The sequence below is a fragment of the Tachysurus vachellii genome, chromosome 7 (assembly GCF_030014155.1).
Source record: "Tachysurus vachellii isolate PV-2020 chromosome 7, HZAU_Pvac_v1, whole genome shotgun sequence".
Taxonomy (NCBI): domain Eukaryota; kingdom Metazoa; phylum Chordata; class Actinopteri; order Siluriformes; family Bagridae; genus Tachysurus; species Tachysurus vachellii.
Window position 1 is genome coordinate 27,418,714 of NC_083466.1, and position 21,854 is coordinate 27,440,567.

At 43.9% G+C, this 21,854-nt stretch overlaps 1 protein-coding gene across 2 annotated transcripts in view; it reads left to right on the forward strand.

The window, feature by feature from the left end:
- The window catches only part of ube3c (ubiquitin protein ligase E3C), a 36,251-nt gene extending 16,523 nt beyond the window's left edge, over positions 1-19,728 (forward strand). For both annotated transcript variants that reach the window (XM_060875241.1, XM_060875242.1), the window contains exons 17-25: positions 82-169; positions 4,855-4,952; positions 5,149-5,281; positions 5,738-5,985; positions 10,762-10,974; positions 11,699-11,887; positions 12,957-13,023; positions 13,231-13,361; positions 17,435-19,728. In XM_060875241.1, coding sequence (XP_060731224.1) covers positions 82-169; positions 4,855-4,952; positions 5,149-5,281; positions 5,738-5,985; positions 10,762-10,974; positions 11,699-11,887; positions 12,957-13,023; positions 13,231-13,361; positions 17,435-17,605 — 1,338 coding nt within the window. In that variant the 3' untranslated portion in view covers positions 17,606-19,728. The remainder of the gene's footprint in view (positions 1-81; positions 170-4,854; positions 4,953-5,148; positions 5,282-5,737; positions 5,986-10,761; positions 10,975-11,698; positions 11,888-12,956; positions 13,024-13,230; positions 13,362-17,434) is intronic.
- Positions 19,729-21,854: the final 2,126 nt, after the last annotated feature.

The window sequence follows — 21,854 nt, forward strand, 5'->3', positions numbered from 1 at the left end:
CGATTTGAAAACAACGCTATTTGTTTTTTTTTTGCTGAACATCTCAACAACTGTATCCTATTTTGTTTTTGTTCTAAACAGGTCACTCAGCTGTACGTTCCTTCTGCTCGACACGTGTGGAGGACAAGGCGTATGGGCCGAATTGGACCACTCCAGTCCACTCTAGATGGTGAGATCCTGCTGTGAGATTTACTGATTTTCTGATAATGCCATGATGAGTTAAATAAGTTATTGATGTTCCTGCAGCTAATTAGTTAATTAATTCAGAGTTAATGCTGAGCAGTATTGTGTTTTTTTTAAGCATTACAGTGGGGCAAAAAAAGTATTTAGTCAGCCACCAGTTGTGCAAGTTCTCCCACTTAAAAAGATGAGAGAAGCCTGTAATTTTCATCATAGGTACACTTCAGCTACGAGAGACAGAATGGGGGAAAGAATCCAGGAAATCACATTGTAGGATTTTTAATGAATTAATTGGTAAATTCCTCAGTAAAATAAGTATTTGGTCACCTACAAAAAATGCAAGATTTCTAGCTCTCACAGACCTGTAACAAGTTCTTTAAGAGACTTCTCTGTCCTCCACTCGTTACCTGTATTAATGGCACCTGTTTGAACTCGTTATCAGTATAAAAGATAACCTCAACCTCCACAACCTCAAACAGTCAGACACTTGTACACTGGTACAGGTGGGGGACACTTGTACACTGGTACAGGTGGGGGACACTTGTACACTGGTACAGGTGGGGGACACTTGTACACTGGTACAGGTGGGGGACACTTGTACACTGGTACAGGTGGGGGACACTTGTACACTGGTACAGGTGGGGGACACTTGTACACTGGTACAGGTGGGGGACACTTGTACACTGGTACAGGTGGGGGACACTTGTACACTGGTACAGGTGGGGGACACTTGTACACTGGTACAGGTGGGGGACACTTGTACACTGGTACAGGTGGGGGACACTTGTACACTGGTACAGGTGGGGGACACTTGTACACTGGTACAGGCGGGGGACACTTGTACACTGGTACAGGCGGGGGACACTTGTACACTGGTACAGGTGGGGGACACTTGTACACTGGTACAGGTGGGGGACACTTGTACACTGGTACAGGAGGGGACACTTGTACACTGGTACAGGAGGGGACACTTGTACACTGGTACAGGAGGGGACACTTGTACACTGGTACAGGAGGGGACACTTGTACACTGGTACTGGAGGGGACACTTGTACACTGGTACAGGAGGGGACACTTGTACACTGGTACAGGAGGGGACACTTGTACACTGGTACAGACGGGGAGATTTGTACACTGGTACAGACGGAGACACTTGTACACTGGTACAGGCGGGGACACTTGTACACTGGTACAGGCGGGGACACTTGTACACTGGTACAGACGGAGACACTTGTACACTGGTACAGGCGGGGACACTTGTACACTGGTACAGGCGGGGACACTTGTACACTGGTACAGGCGGGGACACTTGTACACTGGTACAGGCGGAGACACTTGTACACTGGTACAGGCGGAGACACTTGTACACTGGTACAGGAGGGGACACTTGTACACTGGTACAGACGGGGAGATTTGTACACTGGTACAGACGGAGACACTTGTACACTGGTACAGACGGAGACACTTGTACACTGGTACAGGCGGGGGACACTTGTACACTGGTACAGGCGGGGGACACTTGTACACTGGTACAGGAGGGGACACTTGTACACTGGTACAGGTGGGGGACACTTGTACACTGGTACAGGCGGGGACACTTGTACACTGGTACAGGCGGGGACACTTGTACACTGGTACAGGAGGGGACACTTGTACACTGGTACAGGAGGGGACACTTGTACACTGGTACAGGAGGGGACACTTGTACACTGGTACAGGAGGGGACACTTGTACACTGGTACAGGAGGGGACACTTGACACTGGTACAGGAGGGGACACTTGTACACTGGTACAGGAGGGGACACTTGTACACTGGTACAGGAGGGGACACTTGTACACTGGTACAGGGGGGACACTTGTACACTGGTACAGGAGGGGACACTTGTACACTGGTACAGACGGGGACACTTGTACACTGGTACAGACGGGGACACTTGTACACTGGTACAGGCGGGGACACTTGTACACTGGTACAGGCGGGGACACTTGTACACTGGTACAGGCGGGGACACTTGTACACTGGTACAGGCGGGGACACTTGTACACTGGTACAGGCGGAGACACTGGTTCAGGCGGGGGACACTTGTACACTGGTTCAGGCGGGGGACACTTGTACACTGGTTCAGGCGGGGGACACTTGTACACTGGTTCAGGCGGGGGACACTTGTACACTGGTTCAGGCGGGGGACACTTGTACACTGGTTCAGGCGGGGGACACTTGTACACTTTTTCAGGCGGGGGACACGTGTACACTGGTTCAGGCGGGGGACACTTGTACACTGGTTCAGGTGGGGACACTTGTACACTGGTACAGGCGGGGGACACGTGTACACTGGTTCAGGCGGGGGACACGTGTACACTGGTTCAGGCGGGGGACACTTGTACACTGGTTCAGGTGGGGACACTTGTACACTGGTACAGGTGGGGGACACTTGTACACTGGTACAGGCGGGGGACACTTGTACACTGGTACAGGCGGGGGACACTTGTACACTGGTACAGGAGGGGACACTTGTACACTGGTACAGGTGGGGGACACTTGTACACTGGTACAGGAGGGGACACTTGTACACTGGTACAGACGGAGACACTTGTACACTGGTACAGGCGGAGACACTTGTACACTGGTACAGGCGGGGACACTTGTACACTGGTACAGGCGGGGACACTTGTACACTGGTACAGGCGGGGACACTTGTACACTGGTACAGGCGGGGACACTTGTACACTGGTACAGGCGGAGACACTGGTTCAGGCGGGGGACACTTGTACACTGGTACAGGCGGGGGACACTTGTACACTGGTTCAGGCGGGGGACACGTGTACACTGGTTCAGGCGGGGGACACTTGTACACTGGTTCAGGTGGGGACACTTGTACACTGGTACAGGCGGGGGACACGTGTACACTGGTTCAGGCGGGGGACACTTGTACACTGGTTCAGGTGGGGACACTTGTACACTGGTACAGGCGGGGGACACTTGTACACTGGTACAGGTGGGGGACACTTGTACACTGGTACAGGCGGGGGACACGTGTACACTGGTACAGGCGGGGGACACTTGTACACTGGTACAGGCGGGGTTACACTGTTAATTGTAAAAAGCGCTATACAAATAAACTTGAATTGAAACTGAACTGTACCAGTGTCTCAAAACAGCTTTACAGAACATAAACATAGGACAAAAGGTTATTGTAAAGAATAATATAAATATTAATAAAATACAAAATTCAAGATTAATATTAGATATATTTAAATGTGTTTGTATTTATCTCCAATGAGCAAGTCTGAGGTGACTCAGGTGACTGTGGGGAGGAAAAACCTTGAGAGGGGAACCTCATCCTCGTATTGATGCAAAAGACCACATGGAGTTGGCATCTCCTCTTTAGTATCTGGAGCTGGTACATCTCTAGATGCCTCAGGATTCTCACAGTCAGACTCATCTCAGTGGAGGTCCAAAATCTTCATTGCACGGAAGACAAGCTGGTACAATTTCAAAGGCCCTTACATCAACTGCTCACTGGTATAAATGAGAAATAAATGTATGTTGCTCTGGATAAGGACGTCTGCGTCGCTGTCCGTAGACCTGTTGTCTCTCTTAGCGTATCCTGGGGTTAAAGTCAGTCTGTCCATCTGTCCATCCATCTTTCCACCTATCTGTCTGTCTTTTGACAGGTCAAAGTTTGTAGTTATCTCTGCTTTGATTGTTAATCGTTTATCCAGATTGTTTTAGTTCATCAGTACAGTCACTCGTTTTGAGATGTCAGGTCTTATTTTTGGAGTAAATTAACACGCTATCAAACCGATCCCCAACACCACAGTCGATCACTATCACTGCAGCCCTAATAAGCACAGCTCTGAGAGTGGCTGAGTGAGTCGGAGGCCTGAGTGGATTGAGTGAGTGTGTATTAGCCTAATAGCCTGCTTGTGTGTGTGTGTGTCTGGTGTGAAAACTCCCCAATAACAGTGTCTTGTTCAATTCTCTTGGGCACAGGTGCTTAAAATTTCAATTAGCCTAAGGCAGGTCACATCTGGCCTCCTGTTTGTCTGAAGCTCTTTCATTTCCCTAAATGGACGTTTGCTTTGTTGATGAACAGCAAGCGCATTGACCATGCTGTGCTATAACTCTCTCTCCGAAATGGTGCGTTGATGGCCGGATCAGAGAGACAGAGAGGAAGGCTTGACTAATTGAGCAGAATAATTGCGCTGTATTAGCAGCATGGCAGACAAATGATGCTTCTCTGCTGCTGTTCCGGCACTTTCTATCGCCCACATTCAATCTCCATCAAACAGGACTGAGCTTTAATCCCAAACAAACGTCCTCGTAATGGACCCAGCAGACAGCCAGACAGACAGCGGACTACAGACATAATTAAAAGTGAGAAGCGTCCAGGACAAACACAGAAACCTGTGAACTTAACCTGAATATATATTACACTAATGTATTCACTCAGCTCCAGAATTTTTGGCACACTTTGTGAACAGGCGGGTGAACATCCCATCATCTAAATCATTTAGACTTGAAGGAAACTTCACCTCCTGGAAGTGTATACCATAGAAGGTTTTAATGGTTCATTCAAAGAAGATATGAGATTGTGACTTAATTGATGGAATATATTAATAGATACGTAGATGATTAAATAAAGTTTTTTTTGCTTTCTTTCTTCTCCACAGTTGGCTTGGAGCCTCCACCGCTGTCTGTTTCAGAGGAGAGAAACCTGGCCATCCTCACTGAGCTGCCCTTTGTCGTACCCTTCGAGGAGAGAGTAAAGGTATAGAAGTCTATTTCCCATGTGTTGGTGTACCAATTTACTTAATGATCGAATTCAACCTTTAGAAAATACTTCCCGTACTATGAAATACTTCCTAATGCTGCCTCTTGGTTCACTTCCTTTTAGAGGAAAAATGATTGCTTATGCTAGAGATGACAACAAAACTTTACCCTCTGGTGCTCTCTGTCTCTTGCAGATCTTCCAGAGGCTGATCTACGCTGATAAACGGGATGTACAGGGGGACGGCCCTTTCCTCGACGGCATCAACATCACCATCCGGAGGAACTACATCTACGAGGACGCATATGACAAACTGTCTCCGGAGAACGGTACGACCAAACACGGCTCTATCAGACTGCTCCAGTGAGCTGTTGCTATAAAAATGAGCGATTTTATTACTTACTTGTACAGATGACCTGGAAGATATGTATAACAAAAAAAAAACAATAGCGGATTAAGCCGTAGCTTTATCAGATGTGTCTGTGGGAATTCTGTATTTAAAATCTAAATCCTTGTTTGGGTTAGGATGCACCTCCTCTCAGCCATTTTATCTTACTGTTGGAGACCTTGGGATAAAATAAAAACCCATATCTTATCTATAGTACCTTTAACTCGGCAGTGCTGGTCAATGGGTGGACTGTGTTTTTTGTTTCAGAAGATTTCTGTATTTTCCCAAACTTGCTCTTATTCTTACACACTTGCAGTGATAGACCTTTGGCAGGAAATTTTGCAGTGACCCGGCTGCCTTGCCTAATGAGTATAAAATCTCCTGCTCCTGGTTTCAGAGCCTGATCTAAAGAAGCGTATCCGGGTGCACCTGCTGAACGCTCACGGCCTAGACGAAGCCGGCATTGACGGAGGGGGAATCTTCCGTGAGTTTCTCAGTGAGCTGCTCAAGTCAGGGTTCAATCCCAACCAGGGCTTTTTCAGGACCACCAACGAGGGTCTGCTGTACCCGAGCCCCACAGCCGAGATGCTCATCGGAGAGAGCTTCACGCGCCACTATTACTTCCTGGGCCGGATACTGGGCAAGGTGTGTATGTGGGAGGGGCACTGGATTATATTAGTTCTGAAAACTGGTAGATTTTATGCATTTTGCATAGGAGATCAGCACAGGACATAATATAACATATCAGCCAATCAAGATATGAGTCTGGAAATGTTTGCCCTGCCCCCTTTTTTCCCCTGTGCTGATGGTCATGGCTTAAACCAATATTTTTCATTACTCTTCCAACACCTTTAACATTAGACATGTATATAGTGAACACCAGTTAGACAAGTGAACACCACTGTGTGCAACATATAGAAAAAGTTGACAGGAAGCCGAAGATCATGACAGTGTTGAGGTCGGTGACACTTGATAAAAATGGGTTTTAATTATTTGCAGATCCATCTGAGTGAAGGAAACAGAGAGATAATTGAGAGAGACAATTAACCATAACTTCAGGCCCGATTTAAGTGACACATATTATAAGTGTCTGTTGTTTACGTTTAACCAGCAGAGCAGAACAAGTCAAAAAATAAAATAGAAGAAATGGATTTCAGATATTGACTTTATGACAAGGCCCACAATTGTGATATTAAACTATAAACAGTGGTTTTGTGTAGAAAAGCCACTGTATTTTGTCTAAGCTGAGTTTTACCTAATGGTCTTGTTTTGTACACATGAACAAGCTTGGCCTCAGCCGATCACATGCATTTATGTGAATTGTTTAGCACAAGGCAGCTCATCAGACAACCTAGCTATAGGGATAGCTACAGGGCTGGCTATGACCTAGCTACAGGGATAGCTACATGACTAGCTACAGGGCTGGCTATGACCTAGCTACATGACTAGCTACAGGGCTGGCTATGACCTAGCTACAGGGATAGCTACAGGGCTGGCTATGACCTAGCTACAGGGATAGCTACAGGGCTGGCTATGACCTAGCTACAGGGATAGCTACAGGGCTGGCTATGACCTAGCTACAGGGATAGCTACATGACTAGTTAGGATTTAGTTACAGAGCTAGCTACAACCTAGCCACATGTCTGGCTACTGGGCCAGCTGCATGGCTTTCCCCGTTCTGGTCTGATTAGTGACAAGACAACATGGCGTGTTTGGGGGAAAAAGTTGACAAAGACATGTTGAATGTTTAAAGATGAATAGAGAGAACAATATGCCTACATTCTGCCTACATTGCCCACATCTTTTCATAGTCAAATATGCTAACATTTGAATAAAAACCCAGCTGCTTAGATCTCCTGTATTGGCAGAAACTAATGCTTAAGGGATAAGAGTGTTGTGCAGTTTGTCCTGGTGTGCAGTTTACAGTGCTAGCCACCTGCTGGTGTTAGTTAGCAGAGCGTGCATCAGGCTAGTGTTGTGTGGTTGGATTATTAAGCAGTGGTGTGAGACTGCAGTAATAAAGGCAGTGTTTGATTAGTGTGGAGTTGGTGTGAGAGCAGGGAGCTGATGATAAGGCACAGCGTTGTGTTGACCAGCTCTTCTGGCTTTTATCAGCCCTGGATTAAACCAAGAAATGAGCAAATGATGATGATGATTAGATTGGAAAAGTCAACAAAACATTTATCAACATCTATTCTCACAGGTTAGCTTCAGTCTAGACTGGATTTCAACAGTCGATTAGATACAAACTCTGTTTTTTCCTCCCAACTTCTTTCATGTGTGTCGTGTTCATTATCTTTTCATCTGGATTTATCGGGCTATTATATTTTCATCTCAATCACTGTTTTTTTTTTTTTTTTTTTTTTTTTTTTATTGTTTTCATTTTTCTTATCAGCTTGATCCTTAAAATAAATTATTTCCACCCCTTTCCTTCCGTCCCTGTCCCGTTCCATCTCTTCCCATCGTTTTCCCTTAAACTTTCCTTTCCGTTTTCCCTTGCCTTGCCTTCCCTTCCCTTCAGACTCATGAACATGGCACATTGCCATTTGCTCAACCGAATTTCATTACACTTCTGGACAACATGACAAATGTTAGAGGTTTGCTTATTAGCTCCACCTCCTTTAAATCCAATCCTCTGTTGCTGGGGCTCAGATCTTTGGCGATCTGTCTGTTTTCTACATGTCAACAAGCTCTGATTTATAAACCGAACCTTTTTAAAGTTTCATTAATGCATATAATGCACTTGCATATAGTCCGCCTAAATAAATGACCTCACACCACGAGTCGCTCAGCTCCTAGGCTCCGGCCCTCCATTAGCAGCTGCTTGAACCGACCGTGTTTGTGTAGCTAAATCAGCCGGCGTCATAAATAACCTGAACCCTTTCTGCCGCTAATAGAGTTTTGATCTGTTTTACAGTCACGAGCATCAACGCAGTTCCTGACGAGGCAACTCGGGCCGCTTATTAGAGACCCTACACACACACACACACTCCTGTTTAGTGGGGATCAGAGTTCTTACAGTGAGAAACATGCCCCTCCTCCAGTCACTTGGTCACTAATGGCTCGGGCAATTAAGGTTCGGGAGATTAATTTGAATTTGACTTTCAATTAACCCTATTTCTCTCTCCATAAATACGCTGCAGAGTGGCAGGAAGAGTGGGCTATTGATATTTGTTTAGTGCTGGTATAAAGGCACCTGATGTAGATTAGAATTACATCACTGTTGCTGTATTGAACACACACACACACACACACACTCCCTCTCAAGCGTTCATTATACTAATTCATGCAAGGTCTGTTCGTGTTGCCGAGGCTAATGCAATACATTCACGTTAAAGCTTTGATGGACTCAAATAAAGTGTTTAAACTACTTACTGAATTTATTACCGCTTTGTTTTAAAGGTGCACTCGTTAAAAGGATAACGTCATAACGGCGATCAGATATCAGACCATGTTTATTACAGGGAGAAATTGATTGTGCTAATATTTAGACCCGGAGACCATGGAGGACGTCCAGAGTTGTGTCTGGTCCATTAGTATTTATATTTACACACAACACGAGCAGAACTGAAGGGCTGTGTAAATGGCTAATTGTTGGCTTAAATGCAGTTTATACATATATATACACACAGAAATTACTTCTATATCAGCAGGCGTTAAAATAGGCCTGTCATGGAAAATAAATGTAACCAGTTAGCGGTGAGATTGGATAGCGACATGTCATTCTTTCACAGCACGTTACAGTTCTTAAACTTCCTGTTTTGCTCTTTACAGAGAAAAGTTTCTCAGGGAAAGAGAAGGTCACACGCTGACTGATGGCGTCAACATTCTTGAAGCATTCCGTTATATATATATTTTTTTTATCGATTCTTAATGTTGTAAATTAACAAATCCACCTGGCAGCGACCAGAAGGCAGACGTTTAAATCCACCGGCATTCAGGCCGCACTGATGGACCTGTGATTTGCATTAATTACCCTGCTCTGCACTCACTGATATTAAAAGCCACCTTTGCCATTAATCCTTTTTTTTTTTTTTGGTAAATTCAAAGTCATTTTGGCACAATTTCTAGCAATAAACAGTGATAAATAACAGTCGCTGGAAGAATGGCGGCCGCTGACCGCCTCCGTGTTTGTTATTGCCGCTTGTTCCCGGCAGCGGCGTTATTGATAGGCATCAAGGGGCCTCGCGAATGTCGCACATGTTCCCACTCTGTCGCCAGAATGAAGGCTAGCTGCCGCTAAGTGGATTATTTTTGCATAAAAAATGTGACGAGGTTTTTTTTCCTCCCTCCCTCGTGTTAACCCGTGTTTAGAAAAATGCCCTGATTTACGAGCTGCCTGTGTGTTTTCGAAGCGTGCATTATGGAAATTTGGGAAATTTATAATCCATTTCGTTGATGTGGCCAGGAGGGTGAGTGCAATCTGTTATACGAGCTTGGTGGAGTTTAATGTCCTGAAATGGGCTTTTTTAGCGCGGTTGCACTGCATTAGCTGCAGCTCTTTTACGACTGGTCCTGTTTCAGGTCAAGGTCAGGACTGATGTTGGGAAAGTTTTTGGGACTGCTGATCCTCCGTATCCCTTCGTTTCCCTCCGTGTTGCGTAAAAGCCAGCGAGCAAGAGCATGGCTCTGCTGGGATCCTTAATGCTCTGGAGAACTTCAGATTGTTTGGTGCGAGTTGAATCTAATTGAATGGAATATGCTTTATCTGCCCCGTGGGGCCACTTTGCTGCTGCGTGTATTTATAATATAGAAACCACTCTCAGGAAAAGGTTTGATACTCTACCTTCACAGTGGTGTGAAAAAGTATTCACCCCCACCCCACCTCTCTCTCTTTATTTCTTCTGTTTGTTTGGTTTGCATAATTATCACACTGAAAGACAAAATACTGTTGTATTTTTTGTTTGTTTAATACCATACTACCCTTCTCTAATTATCTCTGTTTTCGCTCTCTTTTACACTTTCTCCATGTCTGAGCTTCTCTCTCTCTCTCTCTCTCTCTCTCTCTCTCTCTCTCTCTCTTTCTCTCTATGTTACACACATACACACACTTACTATAAGGGGAAATTCGAAGGGGGCAAATACTTTCTTACAGCACCGTTTAGTGTATTTGAATGGGTTATTTCTGGGTTATTTCTCTGTCTCTCTCAGTCTGAGTGAAAAGGTGTCTCTAGTAAGAAAAGGATTACAAATCCGAATCGATTCACGTGCAGGAAGTGTTGTGGTGTTCTCAGCACTCTGGTGGTTTCTGTGCACAGTAGATAACCTTTAGGTTTCTTTACTTTGCTCCTTCAACAGCCGGCAGCCCACATTTTTGCCTCCGGATCATCACCACAGCTAAGGGGAATAAAGAAGACTGAGTCGTGTATATGTTGATTTGTTTAGAAGGTTAATGATCCGTGTCTCTTTGTGCTTCCTCAGGCTCTCTATGAGAACATGTTAGTGGAGATGCCGTTTGCCAGTTTCTTCCTGTCCAAGCTGCTCGGGACCAGCGCTGATGTGGACATTCATCACCTGGCCTCGCTCGATCCCGAGATGTACCGGAACCTTCTGTTTCTCAAGAGCTACGAGGGAGACGTGGAGGATCTGGGGCTCAACTTCACCATCGTCAACAATGACCTAGGAGAGGCTCAGGTTATATATCTCTCTCTTTCTGTGTTTGTCTTTTGCTTTCTGTCTCTCTCATTTTGTATTTTGCGTCTTTTCTTTTTTGTGGTTAGGTTAATGATTGAGCCTGACTCTGACTGTGTGACCAGCAGATAAAGCACGTCTCTCTCTCTCTGTCTCTGTCTCTCTCTCTCTGTCTCTCTCTCTCTCTCTCTGTCTCTTTCTCTCTTTGTCTCTCTCTCTCTGTCTCTTTCTCTCTCTCTGTCTCTCTCTCTCTGTCTCTCTCTCTCTCTGTCTCTCTCTCTCTCTGTCTCTCTCTCTCTCTCTCTGTCTCTCTCTCTCTGTCTCTCTCTCTCTCTCTCTCTCTCTCTCTCTGTCTCTCTCTCTCTTTCTGTGTCTCTCTCTCTGTGTGTCTCTCTCTCTGTGTGTCTCTCTCTCTGTGTGTCTCTCTCTCTGTGTCTCTCCCTTTCTGTGTCTCTCTCTTTCTGTGTCTCTCTCTCTCTCTCTCTCTCTCTCTCTCTCTCTCTCTCTCTCTCTCTCTCTCTCGCTCTCTCTCTCTGAAGCTATTATGCTCACCACATCTGCATTATATTCATATAACACAATAACACACTTTTTTGTATCCAGTATACTGGTTGTAATGATTAAACTGCTGGAATAGAGTGACACTTTGTTGTTATAAAAAAAAAAAAAAAACCTTCATTAGACCATCATTTTTTTTCTCTAATTCTCACTCTGTCTGCTTTTCCAGGTGGTTGAGCTGAAGCCAGGCGGGAAGGACATCCCGGTTACCACGGCGAACCGCATCGCCTACATCCATTTAGTGGCCGATTACCGGCTGAACAAACAGATCCGAGCTCACTGCCTGGCATTCAGACAGGGTCTGGCCAACGTGCTCAACCTCGAGTGGCTGCGCATGTTTGACCAACAGGAGATCCAGGTACTGCTCAAGCGAGCACACACACACACACACACACACACACACACACACACACAGCTTTCCTTTTTCTACCAGAAATCTGATCTACCAGAAATCTTCCATCCACTGAGAGTCCAGCATTAGCTCGCTCCATTTTCTGTAAAGCTTTCAAACATTAAATTGCAGCTTCATAAAAGCCCCCAAACTGATAAACTGGAAGTTCACATCAAACATGACAGGACCAAAGATGAACCAAAAGAAGAAATAATGTTTGTCAAAACTGCACAAAATGGTTAAATAGCAGTAATACAATTATAACAAGTAAAACAAATGATGGAGAAATGAAAGTTTTTCAAAAGAAACAAATGAAATGGATTTATTTATAGAAAAATAGAAAATAAAATCCACTCTAAATGTATGTATTGTGATTTCCTGACATTAATATTCCCCCTTATTGTCCCTCAGTATTCTTCTTTTCATTTTAGTTTAGAATTTTATCATGAGTCACTGATGATTTGCTTTTTCAGCGTCATAACTATGACTCGTGTTGTAAATCATCACCACTGGCATTTTATCTACAACAGACATGTTTTTACTGTTTTGAGTACATTAAACATACGTTTATAGCTAGTGGAGTTTTATTAATGATGAAACACTTAAAAGTCAAACCAAATGTTATATCAAATAAAGGTAATGTGGGATTTTCTTCCCTGATCCTCACCCTGAGTACTAAACTGGAGTGGATTGAGACGCACACACTTGTTGTTCATCTGTCCTGTCAGATGGGTTAGGTTTGGGTGGGACTGTGGAGCATCTGGAACCCTACTGGTTCTACAGTTAAATGCTTCAAAACACTTTATCACTTCCTGTTTCAAAAAGAAATGCATCACCATACAGAATCATTGTACTGCATTGGATATGGCGTTAAGGTGTGTGTGTGTGTGTGTGTGTGTGTGTGTGTGTGTGTGTGTGTGTGTGTGTGTGTGTGTGTGTGTGTGTGTGTGTGTGTGTGTGTGTGTGTGTGTGTGTGTGTGTGTGTGTGTGTGTGTGTGTGTGTTCACGCTCTGACTGATTTGATAATATTTCACAGGTTTTGATCTCTGGTGCTCACGTGCCTATCTGTCTGGATGACCTGAAGAAATTCACTAATTACTCAGGTAACACACACATTACTTAATCTGAGAACTTCAGTTCTGACCCAGTTCACCACAAACATTAATTAACACTACTGAGTGAGTGTATCGGGTGGGTGAATGTGTGGGTGGGTGAGTGGGTGAATGTGTGAGTGGGTGGGTGAATGTGTGAGTGGGTGGGTGAATGAATAAGTGACTGACTGAATGATGAATGTGACTGGTGCTGTGCAGGAGGATACTCGCCCACTCACCCAGTCATCAAGATCTTTTGGGACGTGGTGGAGAATTTCAGCGACGAGGAGAAACGCAAGCTGCTCAAGTTTGTCACCAGCTGTTCACGTCCTCCTCTGCTGGGATTTAAAGTCAGTATACACACACACACACACACACACACACACAACAAAAAGATTTGACTACAATATACATGTGAATACACGAGGAATTGCATATTTTATACGTATATACAGTGGTGTGAAAGTGTTGGCCCCCTTCTGATTTTTTTATTTTATTTTCTTGCATGTTTGTCACACTTAAATATTTCAGATTATGAAACAAATTTACACATTAGTCAAAGATGACACAAGTAAACACAACATGCAGTTTTTAAAGGAGGGGTGCGCGATCTCTGAAAGCCAATGTTCACATTTAAAATCACCTAAACAAACACGCCCCTAATATAAATGGGTGTTACCCCTGTTTTGATAGCTCCGCCCCAAACGCAAACCAGGCAGCTATTATGGCGGAACCTGCTGGGGCAGCTGGCCGAGGGTATATTTTTATCAATAAATGAACTCAATGAGTAATACTATGGTAATACAGATCAAATGTGTTTTTGTAGTACTGTGTGTTGTAGCGTGAAAGGTTTAGCTCCGTTTCACACGGAAGACGACGTTCAACACCTAGAACCCTGCATGTCAGACATGCACACTGAACACTCTCTCCGCCACATATTGAAAAGACACGCCCCTTTATGCTAATGTCAGACATGCACACTGAACACTCTCTCCGCCACATATTGACAAGACACGCCCCTTTATGCTAATGTCAGACATGCACACTGAACACTCTCTCTCCGCCACATATTGACAAGACACGCCCCTTTATGCTAATGTCAGACATGCACACTGAACACTCTCTCCGCCACATATTGAAATGACACGCCCCTTTATGCTAATGTCAGACATGCACACTGCACGACTCGAGTTTTATGAAGCATTTTTGAAACATCGTGCACCCTGCCTTTAAATGAAGGTTTGTATTATTAACAGAAAACAAAATCCAAACCTACATGGGCCTGTGTGAAAAAGTGTTTGCCCCCTAAACCTAATAAGTGGTTGGGCCACCCTTAGCAGCAAGAACTGCAATCAAGCCTTTGTGATAACGCTGTGGAGGAATTTTGCAGTTCAGCCACATTGGAGGGTTTTCAAGCATGAACCGCCTTTTTAAGGTCATACCACAGTGTCTCCAGAGATAAACATTCCTATCTTTCTAAAATCTTATATTATGATACCCACTGAGAAAGGAATGGAAAGGAGGATAGAAAGGAAGGAAGAGACAAAGAAGAGTAAAGAAATAAAGGATGTTTATAGAACATGTCAGGGTTCAACTGTAGAAACCTTACAGCTGAGGAAGGAAACGCACTCCAGTGAAAATAAAGGAAGAGATGGAAGGAAGAAAGAAGAGAAAGAATGGAAGGGGAAAGGAAGGAAAGAATGGAAAGGGACATTTAGGGAAGGAAAGAATGGAAAGGAGGAAGGAATAAAAATAGGAAGGGGAGAAGGGAAGGAAGGAAGAGAGAGAGAGAGAGAAGGAGGAATGGAGTAAAGAACATGTCATGGTTGAACTGAAGAAACACTTACAGCTGAGTAATGAAACACTCTCCAGTGGAAAGAAAGGAAGAGATGGAAGGGAGCTGGTTATGGTCAAGGACCACCGGTTCATCTTAAGGAGCTTTACCCTGCCTTCTGCATCCATAATGGCGGGGGGGCAATCTGGAGCACCGTCCCACCTCCAGCACCTGCATGAACCTTCTCAAGCTGCCTGAGTTCTACAACCAGCAGCTGATGAGGAGCAATTTACTCTATGCCATTGAGTCTTCCTCAGGCTTCGAGCTTAGCTGAGACCTGGGAAGCACTGGAAATAAGGAAGGAAGAAAGAAAGAAGAGAAAGAATGGAAGTTGGAAGGAATAAGGAAGGAGGGAGGAAGGTAAGAAAGAATGAAAATGGGGACAGTAGGATGGAAGGAAGGGAAGGAGGACGGAATAAAAATAGGAAGGGGAGAAGGAAGGAAGAGAGAAAGAATAAGGAAGGAAATAAATGATTTTTATAGAACATGTCATGGTTGAAGTGAAGAAACCTTCCAGCTGAGGAATGAAACACTCTCCAGTGTGAAAATTGTCCAGTGTGGTGAAGGTAAAGGGTTTAATCTAATTCTAATGTCTTCTGATCACAAAGCCACTCTCTGTTCATGGTGAAGCTCTTGTGCCCCTTTTCCACAGAGGCAGTTTGAGTGCTGGTTCGGAGCCTAATTTAGAACCAGTTCTTTTTGTTTCGACACCCAAAGCACCGGCTCTGAACCAGGAAAAGTGGTTCTTAAGTAGCACCAAAACGTTGTTGGTCTAGACTTAAGAACCGCTTGTGTCAGGAGCTGTGGGCGTGGCTGTGGGCGGGGCTACTGTTAGCGCATTTGATAATTTAACCTTAAGTATACCTTATACTATACCTTATAGTATACCTTAAGTATACTAATGTTTAATACACTTTTACTTTACCGCGATATGATACATTATCAGCACACATGATAGTAAGTAGCTACATGCTAAGGCTAACTTTTTTCTGTGTTAATGATAAAATAATGTTCTGTACTTTCTCGATAACAACCTCCGTTTATACAGATTACATGGAGCTGCACGTACACATTGGATTCGCCGCGTTTGGGTGTTAATGTAGGTTCACAAAGCCATGAGCATTAACAGTAAAGCAACATCCGCCATTGTTGATGTGTTTGTGTTTGCCACTGCTGCGCTAAAGTTGCTGGGACACGTGACACGTGTACAGTGACGTCAGACTCGGCTCTGTGATGGCTCTCTAGCCGGTGGAAAGGCAAACCGGTTCTTAGGAGGTTCGCCAGTGGAACCAACTTTGAACCTGCACCAGTGCTAGCTCTGAACCAGCACTCGGTTCTTTTTGGTGGAAAAGAGGCATTGGTGAAATCATGGAGGAAAAGTTCTGCAAAAAATGTGTGAACTTTAACTGGCAAGAATTAGAGAGATGCTTTTTAATGAATTTGACTTTGGAGCGGAGAGAGAGAGAGAAAGAGAAATAGAGACACACACATGGTCCAAGCCGATTTGCCCTCTCACCTCTACCTCATCTCCAGCCATCGTGGCCTTAATTAGGTGCCGTTAAACACCCGGGGATTCATTAAGGGAGAAATGGCCCTGTCAGAGGAAGCCATTTAAAAAAGATGATGGAAATCCTTTTCTCAAAGCGATGGCTCCTGCTCCAGCACTTTCTTCATAAGCAACGATACTTTAATACGTTAATTGTTAGAAAAATGGCACAGTTAAAGCAGAACCCTGAGATGGGTTTTAATCGGGTTCTAGCCCTGGCGCTTACACACTCGCTAACAGACCCAGAGAATTGCTGAGGGATCTGGTGGTAGCGATGACCTTCTGGATTATTAGCCATCACTCATGCTCAGTGCTGATTTCAGTGATGAATGATGAGCTGTCAGAGCGACTCTTCCATCCCATCAGCCTCATGCAGATCTACAGCTCTCATAGGGCTGTGTTCCTGACCTGCTTCAACTGACAGGAAAATAAAATAAAATAAGAATTTTAGACATGCTACTAAAACGTGCACTATAAAAACATGTTTGGTCAACGTCGGATGGAAGGAAGGACGGGGACAGGGGCAGACTGGAATGGATAGGATAGGAAGGAAGGGATTCAAACTGTAGACATGTGCAGATTTCATTGGTCTGTGCTGATCTGCTTCAGATGATGAAAGAAATATGAATTTTGGACATGGAAGAAGGAAGGGAGAGAGGGAAATACAGAGGACAGGAGGGAGGGAATGAATAAAATGAGGGAGGAAATGACAGAAAGGAAGTAAAATGGAAGTAAAGCAAGCGGAGAAGGAAGGAAGAGAAGGAGGGAGAAATGAAGGTTAAAGAAAGGAGAGGAGGGAGGAAAGGAAGGATAAAAGAGAAGGAAGGAAAGGAGGAAGGAAGAAAAAAGGAATCATGTTTCCTCCTAGCTGCTTTCATTTATCTTGCACAGCGGTTTTATATTTGTACACAGAATTTAGATGTTACTGAAACTAAGGAAAGATCAGCTGTGAGATCTGTTGGTACTGTGCTGTTGTTTGAATCTATCATCTCCATGCTCATGTGTGTGATGTGTTGTCCTATGTGTCTCTTATTCATCTTCAGGAGCTCTACCCTGCCTTCTGTATCCATAACGGAGGGAACGATCTGGAGCGCCTTCCCACCGCCAGCACCTGCATGAACCTTCTCAAGCTGCCCGAATTCTACGACCAGCAGCTGATGGCAAGCAAGTTACTTTACGCCATCGAGTCGTCCTCGGGCTTCGAGCTCAGCTGAGAGCCGATGGGAAGGGGTTGCTGCGGTGACCAAACGGGGTGGGATTTTTATTCGTAAACGTGAGACGAAAGGAAACAGAAAGCTCGACACCTTGACGGGCTCGGACACTGAGGCAACCAGGGACACTGAGATTTGAATTTTAATAGTGAACTCAAATGAGGAAGTGACTGTACTGCTCAAAAAAATAAAAAAAATAATAAATAACAAAACGATACACGTGATGCATAACCCACCAAAGATTTTTGCTAGGTTATTTTTGTAGCGCCGGTGCTGGACGTTCATGATGTGACATAGGACGAGATGCTGATGTGACTGTGAGGACGATGTAGCGCTGAGTTTCTTCATGCTAAGACAAGGATTTAGCTTTGCTCTGAGAAACATGCACATACTAGCATAGTAGTGGTTTAGCATCAGCAAACTGTGCATCCTGATTTTTAGCTTTGCTAATAACCGGCTATTACGATTGATGCAGTGGCTACAAGGAAACTCCACCTATTCACTTTTTTTTCTTTTTTTCTGTCTAAATACATTTATATCAATATCAGTGTCCCTCGAACATAGAAGCATTAACTAGCTAAGCACCTAGCATGCTTAATAATGATCTTCTTTGCTAGCTTTCTAGCTACATAAAGTAGTTTAACCCTAATTGGCACTTCAAACATAGCTAGTTTTTTGTTTTAAATATGTTGTGTTTTATTTCTTCTTGCACTCCTAGCTTGCCAGTAAGCTAATGAGCTAGATTGCTAAACAGCTAGCAGCTACTATTTTTATTCCGTGTTACATTCCTAACCAGTCACTTCAGCTCGCAGTGCCTTCTGCGTAACGTTCCACTCCTGGATCCTTCATCTAAGCAGCTTGGCTTCACCTGGGGTTTGGAGGCTTTGTTTTTAGAGCTTTGGAGTTTACGATGAAGGTTTGAGGCACTAATACTGTGTGTGTGCGTTTGTGTGTTTGTTCACTCAGGGATGGACAAATCAGCAGCCCAGGCCTGGTATATTGTACGTCTAGTGTTTTAGATGTAATAAGACTTTGGAGGAATCAGTTAGCTGCCTCTTCTCTCACGTCGACCTGAACATCCTGAGGACACTTTTTAACTTGCGTGTGTACATTTACACCATCCAATCAAGTCGTATTTTTAGAATTCATCTAAACATCAGTCATCAGCAGACATCAGCTATCATTTTAATTAAACATTTTTTTTTCAAACAAACAGTACCGAATCTAAGCACAACAGGATTTACAGGAGGAGGAGGAAGAGGGAGGATCAACAGAATCTGTCCCTGAACCAGAAAGTAAAAATAATCCTCATCTTTATTCATCACAGAGATCATTACATGTCGATCATTACAAGCTACTTGCTTTCTTACTGAAACGAGTGAAGATTTGTCCGTCCCTGCTGGTGAAAGATCGACTGCCGGTGCAAATGAAAACGTGTCCACAGGTTAGCGTTCACGTGACGTTTTTACGAGTGTGCGTAAGATTTGCAGAGTTAATTAGGTAGTTAGTGAGTGAGTGATTTTTATATAAACGTGTGCGCCTCTGTCTCTCTCTGTCTCTCTGTCTCTCTCTCTCTCTCTCTATACATGGTCAGTGTTGCCTCAGCATGGCCGTGTTTCATTTTGTGCACTGAACAAGCAGGACGTCCTTTGACTCGTCGAACCGTCAGCACTAAACCTGACGCCTGTGCAATAACATTAAAATCCGCTTTGCAGCTCCAGCATGTGCCTGTTCATTTCTCTGCTGTTCGCCTTCGGTGGTTGTGTGTGTTTGTGTTTTTTTTTTTTTTCTCGTTCAGAACGAATACGAGTGTGTGTCCTTCTCTACTGCACAGTGTTTTGAAAAATGCTTCCTTCGTCTCTCTTCTTTTACTCTGTATAGCAGGACGATCTCGCAGCATCCCTGTTAATGATTAAAAAACAAAACGACTACACCGATCTGCCCTGCCTACAATCTCAACTCGAGGGGAAATCCGCAATACGCCGTTAAGGCCTCGAAAGCCACCGCTGTGAGTCCATATCAGCCTGACGGTCATTAATACCGCCATCTGAGCACAGAGAGAAATATCAATGTATCAGAGTGTATGTACAAAAGATTAAATATGTTTTGGGGGATTTTATTTGCAACTGAGATCTGAGACTGTTTTATTCCCGTGTGTGTGTTTTGTGTGTGTTTGTACGTGTCAAATGTGTGTCTCTGTGTGTTTGTGTTTCTGTGTGTGTGAGCATGACTGTGTTTGTATTGTCGGTGTGTGTTTTTTGTTTGCGCGTATATCTGTGATTGTGTGTACATTTTTCTAAGTGTGTGTGGTGTTTTCTTTGTATCTGTAAGTGTTTCTTTGTGTATAGTCGCACAACTGGTTTCCAAGTTTTATGGCCTCTGACATATAATTAAAGAAACATCCAGTGATGAAACACGGCTTGAGGCCGATCTGTTCGCCGGACACAAATTAAGCCTGCGTGTGCTGCTCATAAATCTATTAGTGAGATAGTGTGAGATGAGAGAGCCAGAATATTTCTTTATTCATCTCCACACTGACACACACACTTTCTCTCTCTCTCTCTCTCTCTCTCTCTCTCCCTGTCTGCCTCTGATGTGTGGCTCACAGAAAGGGCTAATTGGGTCTTAAAAAGCTGACTTGTCCCGCCGCTATGAGGGATTGATTTCAATTATGGCAAGATTTATTTGGGCCTTTTACCTTATAATGGATTACAGCTCGCAGACTTAATGCCTCTGGCCATGAATCACGCTATGTTCAGACATGCACCAGTATTTCCAGCTGTCAATTTATTTAACACTGGAATATGAGAATTAAAACATTTAATCCAGGAGAATTTTTTAAGATGACAGATTGTCCAAAACGGTTATTTCTTCTCAGAAGAGCTTAACATTTACATGCTGAAAGGAAGATGCTTTTGCTCATCACGAACAGCTTGTATCTAGATCTGTTCTGTTGTTAACAGAGCTGAAGAGGAACAAGAATCAAAATGTATATGATTCAAGAGCCCTTATTTACTCCCACAGTGTGCTGGTATATTGTGTTTTGGAATAAAAGTCCTTACTTTGGACAGATTTGAAATGGATTTGTAAAATTTGCTAAAGAAAAATTATGCTGTTGCAGTTTTGCAGCAAAAATGGAAGAAAAAACAGTTTGAAACTAGATATTGTTACTTAATTGCTCAGGTTACTTTAGAAAAATTAGAGTTGGTGGATTTAAAATAATTCAATTCAATTCAAACTTGCAGAGGTGAAGTTTAATAATGCATTAGAAGTGCTCCAAAACTTCGGACTCGTATCGATGCTACACCACCATCACTCTTCTGAAACCTTGTAATGACAAGCCAAGTGCATTTTAGTTAGAGTGCACAGATTAAATAGAAAGTTCTTTTCTACGTTTGTTGTAATCGCTTGTTTTCGGGTTTTCCATTTCGTTTGATTGTGTAAAAGGAATCACATAAAAATAAATAAATAAATAAAAAATTGTATGTAAAGGGGGGGCACGGTGGTTAGCACGTTTGCCTCATACCTCCAGGGTTGGGGGTTCGATTCCCACCTCCACCTTGTGTGTGTGGAGTTTGCATGTTCTCCCCGTGCCTCGGGGGTTTCCTCCGGGTACTCCGGTTTCCTCCCCCGGGTCCAAAGACATGCATGGTAGGTTGATTGGCATCTCTGAAAAATTGTCCGTAGTGTGTGAGTGTGTGAGTGAATGAGAGTGTGTGTGTTCTCCCTGCGATGGGTTGGCACTCCGTCCAGGGTGTATCCTGCCTTGATGCCCGATGACGCCTGAGATAGGCACAGGCTCCCCGTGACCTGAGGTAGTTCAGATAAGAATAGAAAATGAGTGGGAGAGAGAGTGAGTGAGTGTTTGTAAAGGTTGCACAGTCTAATAATCTGCACAAGTCTTGGTGATATTTGCAGGTTGTTGCTTCCTCTTCTTCTTTTCCTTGAGTGTGAGCGCCCCCTTGTGGTAACATGCAGTGCTACAGCTTTAGTTTACATCAGTGATGCCCTTTATTAATGTTAGTTCAATTATATAAAATGTATTCATTTAAAAAGAGCAGCAAAAACAATGTTACAATTAAATCTACCCCAGTATACACGACATTATTCGTGTGATCCGTAAACATATCCGGTTTGAGGATCACAAAGCCACAGAAGAGCCGTAAAGGCAGCAGGAGAGTCAAGCAGTTTCTTATTGCTAGGAGAGAAATGATCTCAGCCATTTATTTTACTAGTTATTGACATTTCATTT